Source organism: Aptenodytes forsteri, unplaced genomic scaffold, assembly GCF_000699145.1.
Source record: "Aptenodytes forsteri isolate BGI_AS27 unplaced genomic scaffold, ASM69914v1 Scaffold123, whole genome shotgun sequence".
Classification (NCBI taxonomy): Eukaryota; Metazoa; Chordata; class Aves; order Sphenisciformes; family Spheniscidae; genus Aptenodytes; species Aptenodytes forsteri.
Window position 1 is genome coordinate 3,011,445 of NW_008794408.1, and position 10,154 is coordinate 3,021,598.

Consider the following 10,154-nt stretch of genomic DNA (forward strand, 5'->3'; position numbering starts at 1 on the left):
ACAGACTGGTTGGAATGGAAACCTAATTAGAGAAAAAGACTTTGTGTAACACTTGGCTGAAAATCTCACCTGTTTATTCAGGTAAAACAGTCTGGTAGATTCCTTCCTGACAACGATACATACATCTGTGGAACAATACGAACGAGCTGCTTCAAAGTCCTGGCTGTGAGAGCAAGAGTTTATATGGACCCGGCAATGGATAAAGGTTGCAGAAGGTCTTCAGGGCTCAAAATGTCTATTTGAAGGACTTGGGTTTGGTACTGAAACTTGTGAAGTTATTCAAGACGACTTCGTCAAAGTGGTATCTCTTGGTGCCAGTGGGAGAGCTGAAGAATATGCTCAGGTCTGGTTCTTAACACTTCTTTGAGAAAGCAGGAATGGACTGTCTGGGCATATATTCACTAAGAGATTTTTTTCTACCGTCGTGAATGAGGATAACATTCCTGAGGAGGAATTCTTGTGCCAGGAAAGTCTTCGCTCCATTAATCTATTTTTTTCCAAGGTCAGGAGTTTACCGCTTAGATATAACCAGAAGGTAAATCAGCAATCTAGCCTCACAGTCCTTAGTTGACAAAATGTGAAACTTGCACATTTCTCAGGATATGAGACTCCCCGTAACAATAAAGACACTCAATGTGCCTACCCACAGAGCATCTCTCCAGTGTCCCAGGAGAAAGACATCTAACGAATGAACAATTAGAGGAAGTCACATTGTTATAGAAGAATTCTGGTCTTTGCAAGCAGCACAATCTCATATAGAGATACCATGTGATATGAATCAAAGGAGAGTCTGGCCTCACTGAAGAGTAATGGCAGCTGGAACAGAAGAACAAAAAGACAGGAGGGAAAAGGCAAAATAAGCTTAAAGTGGAGGACAGGGCAGAAAAGAGGTGGTGAAATGAAGACTTTCATATATGGCTGTAGGCTTATCACACAGTCTGGAGCAAGCTGGTGAAGCTCTTTTCCAAGCCAAGAAACTTAAGAGAAATCAAGAAGCAGGCAATACGGTGTCTTTAACGTGCTCAGCATGAATGAAGGAATAAATGCTCTGTGGATACAGAAAGCATTTTTTCAAGATGAAGGGACTGAGGTTCATACACCGCGCCTCCCAAATGGGCACAGGGATGAGCGCTCAAAGGGGAAGTGGTATTTAGTTGCCAACAGAAGGCACTGACCACCTTTTCTGCAACTTTCCACTACCTTCCACATATCCGTCTTTAGTGACAACAGTGTTGTCAATTAATACCTAGGCACGGACTCCTCCCTTATCTATTTGCAATTTGGTTATCTGCCAGCCTTCCTGCAAGTTTCTCAATAGGAAGTGAAAGTCAAGTTGACTCCCTGCTACACACTGGTGCACAGATGCAGCAGTTGGTTCCCTTTTGCCACCAGGACTTTCATTTGGGTTACAGAAAGATAAACTTTAGAACAATGCTGGGAAATGAAAGAGATCAAGAAATAGAAAAGTCAGGAGAGGAAGACCAAAATGTTCATCGCTATTACAGTATTGAAAGGGTAAAATAGTGCCCAAAGACCTCAACTACATCTTGTCTGAACGAGAGAAAGGCAAGAGGCATCCATCCCTAAAATCCTATGAGCTTCATGATGCATCAGCTAATGATTACTGGTGGTGACACATGATGGGAGAGAACTTCCCCCAAAGCGAAGAAGAATTTTGTACAGGGGCAAACACAAAGTATGGGAAACAATGGAGATGAAGGGGAAGAGATGATGAAAATGTGGGAGGAAAACGGCATAGTGGGGAATGAAAAATGTGAAAGTGATATAAAGGGGAAAAAGAGATCAGATAATGGGAAAAAAAGAAAAATAGGATAAATTATTTAAATTAGAAAAGAGGATCGACAAAAGAGTGGGAAAGAAAGGAACTAAGAAACGAAAATTTTAAAAGCAGTAACAAAATAGTAAGCTGGTATTTTTTGAGGGAATGAATGGATATGGCACACATTTTATTCTACTGCCTCAAAAGATGCATGGAGGTGATGCTCATTAATTCTCCATTTGTGACAAGTTCATTATTTCTCAGGATTATCCGTGGAAGAAAAAAAAGAACAGAAAGTTTTCAGTATGCACACTACCATCTGTTTAAGGGCTGTATCCACAGCAACCAGAAACCAAGACAAAAATCAGTCACCATGTAACCACACTCCCCTGAGAAACTAGCAACGTAAGATAATTTTTTCAGTTTCTAACAACATATTCAGACACAGTACCACTGAATATTTAAGGGCCAAAATGAGGTACATCAAGTAACGAAGTCGGTGGTTTATGTTCAAATTCTACCACATACTCAACCTACTCCTCGAAATTATGGGTGTCTGACAACCCAGCACTCACACGCACAGCTCTGTGCTTCAGGCTCCTCCAGACCACAACATTTCACCTAGACAATGACTGGGAAAGGTAAAGCTCAAAGAGATGCCAGCAAAGAAATTCTGGGGTGGTGTTTTGTTGTTTTTTTGTAGAAAGCATCCAAAGTGAATTCTGCTTTGGATAAAAGAGCTCAGTGAACAGCAGGAAAAAAAAAAAAGAGATAAAATTATTTACATCCCGGTATCTTGGAGGTACAGGAAAAACAACGTACGAGAAACATTTTTTCCCCAGTTTCTTTCCCTGTGGTTTTTTTTTTTTGTTTGTTTGTTTTAACTTTTACTCTTTTTGTGTCGGCATGCATTCTTTAGAATTTCTTGCAAAGACTGGAAGAGTAAGTTTACTACAAAAAGCATCTATTTAAGAAAGGGGCCTCCTTATGGTCAGAACAGAGTTTGCCACATTGCGCGGACAATGGAGCACCATCAAAACCACCTATCGTGTTCTTGTGCTCTCCTTCCATAATGCTACCAATACACAGGGAAACTGCATTGTCTCTTTTCTCAAACAGATGAACCGAAGAGTAAAGGAGTAGGTGGAATGAGCAGAGCACCTTCTCAAGGGGCAGCTAAACAAAATTGTTGCAATACGGCACACAGGGGAAAGTTAAAGTTCACTTCCCTCGCCAAACAAAATGGAAAGCAGGAGAGAAAATGTTAATTTATCTCACCTATGGCACATTACCTACAGACAGCATATTGGGACTCCAGAAATCTGCACAACATTCTCCTAGAATATAATTCAAAGCCATATTTGATGGCTGATACATACTTCGCAGCTTTTATTATTTTCAGTTTCACAAAAAAAACTCCCTAAGAAACTGATCTGCATTCTTTATCAGCTTCACTCCCACAGGTAAAATTATCATCTAAATTCAATCTGTAACATGATCTGTTCAACTCCACTCTTCAAATTATACCTTTGCAAGCCTCTAAAGGCAAAAGAATTGCCCAAGTACAGCAATCCAGCAAATGGTTTTCAATTTTTTAAATATTATTTTGAGATTGAAATTAGCCTGCTTTTCATTTTTACCACTACATCTCAACATCTGTGGATGATGCTTTTTGTGATTTAGTTGATGGCTAGTAAATTCTGTGAGCGAGTCACTAAAAAAAAGGCTGGTCAAAAGCTTTCATGACACATCTTTTCTGAAGAACCTCTCTGAAACATTCGTACATTGATGCCATCGCCTTCCGATCCCTGGTTTCACAGATTAGCACTACTAGTTAACTAAATGCTGTGCTCAAGTTAAAGGCCAAACATGAAGGTAACTTGAAAGTGTTTCGGCAACTTGTAAAGGGAAGCATCTTACTGATGTTCAGACAATATTCATTTATTTTACTTAAACCGCTCCACCTTTTTAAAGAACTCTATTTGAAGTCAAACATGAAAAGACATTTTTCCACTTTCATTGTTCATAGCCTAAGGAAAGGAGAAGATGAGAAGAAAATGTTATCAACTCTTCTTTTATCATTTACTGTTCTGAGCTTATTTACCACTTCTTGCAATTAAAGATATATTATAAAGATTGTCCTTCATAACTGGAAACGGCTTCTTCCTCCTATCTGAAGAAACTTGGCTGCACTCTTCCCAGCAGCTTGTAGCCCAACAGACACTTTTAATTCATTTTCTATTACAACAGCAACGTTCAAGGATTGAGTAATTTCTAGTTCAGTTCTTATGTTAAAACTGATTAACATTCTAATGGGAATAGAGAAAAGTAGATTAGGATCTTTCCACCTGAGGAACAATTTCATCAGATTGAAATGTTAAGAAATCAAGGAAAACAGAATTATGTCATCAGGGACTGGAAACAAAGATTCATAGTCCAGTTGTTGGCCAAAGCTTTATGCCATCACACCTCTAATTCTGGCAATGTTAACAGTAACATAGCTATACCTACTTGCACTACACTACCTCGAACACAACCAGAACTTGTGTATCAGTACAGAGCTGTGTTTCAGGCAGAGGAAACTCAGTAAAGACCTCAAATTGCTAGGCTGTAATTAAATTATGAGCAATATATGTTCACACAGAGCAATGCAAGGCCTATGTTGTCCGCTAGGTTTGATAGAGTAGTGACACGTACATCTAAGATACAGGAAAAAGTGAATTGAGACACCATCTGCCTTGTTTTACTGCCCTACAATGCAAAGTATGTGAATAGCTGCATTTGCCGGTTTGACTAAAACAGAGAAAATAAAAAGGCTCTGCTATTCTATTCAGTAAGGAAATAAAACAAGAGCATTAAACGTGGCAAACAGAAAGTCCCTGTGGTTGACCTCTGTAAGAAAGTTAGAGAATTTAATTTCTGCACTTTCGTAAAAGAAACAAGCCTTATTCAAAGTACATCTGCAAACAAAGGAGTTACGTAGAATTTTCAACCTCTCTGAAAAGGATGCTAACAATACAAATACTCAGAAGAGTCAGGAGCACTTTGACTTCCTAACTTTCCACAATGGCTCTTACTAAAGACCACTGAGAGGCAATCACTTTACCTTTCAGCCTCATTTTTGGTGAAAGAATGCCAGAAGTACCGATATCCTTACAGGATTGTCTGACATTCTGCCTACATCTTCGGAAGCCGTTTTAACATATAAAGCTATATAAAACACTTAAATGGCTATTAGCAGTACAACAGTGTGCGAAAGACTGGTGGAGAAGAATAAAGAAATACATTATTTTTAAGAAACAGGAACCACAAAAGATAAATGAACCAAAAATGTATTTTTCCCATAACTCAATATAATCCTTATAGAACGTTTATCAATACCTGCTGCTGCCTTTGCCGCCTCATTTGGGCAACCTGAGACATCATGATTTGACGATCCAGTAACTCCATCCTCTGCTGCCTCTGGATGTCAACTGTTGCTCCCATTCCCACTCGAACTTCATTTGTTGGTTCCGCAGATGAGAAGATTGGTTCAAGGGTCCAAGAAAATATCTTTGCTACCCAGCTGGGTACACAGAGAATTCGATGAACTTTTAATATACTGTTATTGTAGCAAATCCCAGAAACCTAAAACCAAAAATGAAATGTTAAAAAAACCCCAACAAACCCCAAACCAAAAAACTAAAATACGCCAGATTTTCTTCGTATTTAGCTGCAGATAGCAGTTGGTCTTTCTGTTTTTTAAAGCACTTTTTACTGTGTTTACCCAGAGTTCTCAGTCAAGAATCAGAGAAAGAATAGGGGATTTCTTTACCTCCAACTTCCCCACAACTACAGATTACTACTTTTTTAAATCTGTGTACTGCATTGCCTGTGACTCAGAATGCTGCTTGGGGTTTTTTGTTTGTTTCAGAATTTGAGCCCAAACCAAGAGACCCTTTCTCAGGTCAAAATTCAAACAAAATTTTCATTTCTAGTAAAAGAACTGGTCAGGGTATGCTGCATGCTGACCTGAGAAGATGAAGGCTGCCCTTGAGGATGCTGAAGCATTGTAAACACTCCTTAAAAAAACAACCCCCTTAAGGCTTCTGCCCCCGCCACCCAAGTCTCTCCTTCTAGTAAAAACAAAAGTAAAACAGCCGATTTGAAGTTAAATTTAAGAGTATGCACAGACTTATTCCAAAAGGATCCCATCTACCTTCTAGGAGAAAAAAAAAAGGTTCAAAAACCAGTTCATTAAAAACTGCGATATTGAAAAAGCCAGTTTTTGTGCTGCCCTTGTCCCACCTATAAGAAAAATACCCATTCCCTGTGTTCACACTCATGCTGGCCTTAGGGCTTGACTTCAGATTCAGGAGGAGCAACAGAAATCCATGTGCCCCATAAATGATCTACAGTCATCACTCAGCCATCATTTTAAATCCCATTACGAAACCCTAGCACCTGAGCCCAAAGGGGTCCAGCAGGAAGGCCAAAGTTCTTGCACAAACGCCGGGTCTGCATTCTGCTTTATGCCACTTTTCAGTATTCGTGACTATTTATTGTCTGTTATGCCACAAGAATTATGCTATGACAACAGAGTGAAATGAACAGGAAGAGATATGAACCCAAACCAAACTGTAAACATACCCAAACAATGCAATTATGCTAGAAGCAATGTAGAAACTCCACATCTGGGCTATTTATTTGGGGATGTTTATTTTATCTCACTGACATCTGTATAAACATACCAAATGCATTGCTACATATACAAAGGGAGACACTATAGGAAAATGCAACATTCTTTGGGAAGGGGGTATTTTTCAGATTATTTACCAGGTTATTGTTAATTATCCTGTGAGATAATGAGACTTTTAGGAAAAATACATTCTGCTTTGAGAAACACTGATTTTCATTTCATTCTACTTTCATTTTATGACTGCTCTCAGGGTTGGATGCAACACCAAACACAGGCTACCATTCTAAAATGAGAAAGAACAGTTTTAAACTACCCTTAACCCCTTCAATCTTTTCGTGCTATGAGGAAGGAGGTAAACAGGATGGGATAAGAGGAAGGCCATAACCTCTGGCATCATAGTGAAGGCTGCCTTTAACAAAAATTTTCTGTATTCAAAGAAGGGTCCTGACTGGACTCCAGGAATGACAGGGCACTGGAACAGAAGCTTCTTCATGACCTCAGAAATTCTTCCTCAGCTCTAGTGAAACTGTTCCAGATGACTGTAAGCCCACGACCAAAACTTGCGCACATCAACTATGATCGCCAAAGAATATTAGCGAAGGAAAATTCTTATCAGTTCTGCAATTCATCTACTTTTGGTACGTAGTACTTGAGGTATCTACCTAGCAAGAAGGTCCCTCTGAAGCTAACCACCTGGTCCCAAGAAAGTTACGTAGTTAGGCTCCTCACTCAAGAAAACCTAGATTGTAGGGCTACCAGGAAGGTCACTTTTTTGGGAGCAAGAATTACTGAACCAGGTTGCAAATATTACATATACATTTAATCTGATGATTTCTTAGACGCAAGCAGCACCAGAACCTACAAATTATCTTCCTTCCTCGCACCTCGTATCGTTAGGCTATGGAGCCAGGCCCCCTCTTTGGTCCCAGGGATTCTGCATTCCTGTTGCACAGGTGTAACCAGGCAGGGAAAGCACTCCCGCTCAAAATACTTTGTCCAACATCACACCGGCATTCCCCCACTTCTTCCAAATGTCCCTCCCAGATACTGATCTCTGCTCACTCTTATCACCTACAGTCCTTTGTTAAGGTCTAATGTTTTCAGGTCACCCTAAATCTTGAATGGGTTCAAAAAGTCACAAAAACAAAACAAAGCAAGCGGTGATAGGAAAATCTACATCTCCCCGAATGTATGACAAATCTTGACACGTCTGAACACATTAACCACAAACAGAATCATTCTCTTATCAACTCAAGATAGAAAATACAGCAGAGATAGCAGCAGCATGTCTTTACTGTCAGTACTTTGGGACTTGTTTGTCTCAGAAGGGCAAGCGTACTGCAAGCACCAACTAGTAGCTGCATCAGTAAAAGCATTCTCATATTTTTCTAAGTGGAGATGGCTAGTCATAGAATCATAGCATCATTTAGGTTGGAAAAGACCCCTAAGATCATCGAGTCCAACCGTTAACCTAACACTGCCAAGTCCACCACTAAACCATGTCCCGAAGCACCACATCTACAAATCTTCTAAATACCTCCAGGGATGGTGACTCAACCACCTCCCTGGGCAGCCTCTTCCAATGCTTGACAACCCTTTCAGTGAAGAAATTTTTCCTAATATCCAATCTGAACCTCCCCTGGTGCAACTTGAGGCTGCTTCCTCTTGTCATTCCAGAGCATTTAATCAGAAGAAAAAGCTTTATAAGGCTAAAAGTTTATGGACACTGCTAAAATGGAGAATGGCACTTAGCACTGCATGTGGGACTCATACACATGGCTCCTACCTGCCTTCCTAGCTTTACTAAGCTCACTGGAGTAGCATGCCTGGTCTATAGCCAATGCACCAGCTGCAGTGGGCTGTCTTCTCTCTCCTTGCTGCTCCTTAACAGCAGACTAGTGTCTTGGCCCCTCCTTGTCCTGCCTTAGACAGAAACTCATTGCATAACCCAAATGTGTGGACTTCTGTGCTCACAGAGCAGGAAGTCGATAAGTCTGACAATACAAAGTTCACAGTAAAATCTAAAATAAAAAGCACCTGGTGAAGGACCAAGACAAAACTGTGTGGGACTAGCAGAAGAGAAGTGTATCTTCTACATATAGTTGCCAAGAAACTTACCGTGGACCAGTAATTGTTCAGAGCAATCGTGTGAGACTGCAATTCTTCACAAGTATAAACAGGTGGAAGGACAGACTCGGTGGTGAAGAACACCAAGTGTACACCGGCAATCCACCTTATTACCTCCACATCTGTTAGGATTTCAGTGCCACTCTCTCCCTTGATTTACTACTCCAATTATACAGCTATTAGATGGAAGTATAAGAAACTTTAAACGCTGTGCTCAGTTTTAACAAATTTTCAAGAAGTTTCATCTAGTGAGGAAAAGATACCTATTTGCATATTTCCAATAAACCCAGAATGGAGACATTTGTAGTTAAAATAGATCTCATGATTCAGTCTGGTTTAGTGTCATACAGTCATCTTAATGTCAAGTATTTCCAAAGAGCTTCCTCTTTAGCTGGTTCATATGCAGAACTTGATATATATAATTTAAAAAAAACCAACCAAGCTTTGACAAAGTATAAAGTAACTTTTTACACCATTTTTGTTAGACATGTAGTGAATTTCCGGTATTTAAGAAAGTAAACCAACATTGTTTATTCTATGAAAATAAGATGATCTCATTATATCCCAACTTCAGCACCGTACATCAGATTAAAGGGCTACTTCCCCCAAAGAAATGAGCCTCCAGAGTATTTTAGGCTCTAGAAAGTCACCACAGAAAGACGTTGCAGTTAAGTTCACATTGTTAGAATGGAGAATTTTTGGCTGGCAACATAAAACGCATCTTAGTTGCTTTCTGTTAGTCACACCAGCATAACCTACAACCTCATCGACCATACTGTATGAGGCACAATGCTAAGCAGAGGAAATGGAGTATGCTGGGAATTGTCTGGCATGCTGCAGAAAAAAGCATGCTTACATTTTTTCAGTTTCTTAACATCATGGCTTACTACTGGTCCTTCACATGAAGCTTCCTAACCTCTTCCCGCCCCTGTATAAAGCCCAACTTCCCCTCCCCTTGCCTCGTGTCCCTCCAAAGTTGTGCACTTTTGAAAAAAAGGAAGTAGCTGTAGTTTCTCTTTTACATTAGGTAAACCAAATGTGGAAGCTCTCCAGTATTTTACACGACAAAGACACATATGCTCCACTACTAACTGAGATATTTAAAATCACTGTACCTGATTAACACTAAAAAAGGAAATCAAAAGGAAAAAACAGTAGGCAGACCGGTGTAAAAAATGATGTTGAAAATTATTTTGCCTAATGGTTAGAACAGCAAATACTCAATTACTTTGTTCTGAATAATTTATTCATCATATGTATTCAAGACTTCGCTATTTTCAGATATCAACAAATTGAAAGCAAATAGCAGTATTCTTAAGGTGAAGTGACATTTTTATACCTATTTTATCTGCTTTATCCTTAGTATGTTCTGAATTCTATACAACTAGAATCAAAACAAGGGGTTAGAGTTTGTGTCGAGATTCTGTATTTACCCTGATTAGAGAAACACATTTATCAAACCAAGAGAGGTCGTGTGAAAACCACCCAACAAATAAAACCACTACACATGTATTTTCAACTTGTAGTTATAACCTGCAATGTAATTGTAACTCCACAGATTATTTTGTT

At 39.5% G+C, this 10,154-nt stretch overlaps 1 protein-coding gene across 1 annotated transcript in view; it reads right to left on the bottom strand.

Moving 5' to 3' along the window:
* The window catches only part of UBAC2 (UBA domain containing 2), a 100,415-nt gene that overhangs the window by 17,948 nt on the left and 72,313 nt on the right, over nt 1-10,154 (bottom strand). The window contains exon 6 of the mRNA XM_019474382.1: nt 5,162-5,407. Coding sequence (XP_019329927.1) covers nt 5,162-5,407 — 246 coding nt within the window. The remainder of the gene's footprint in view (nt 1-5,161; nt 5,408-10,154) is intronic.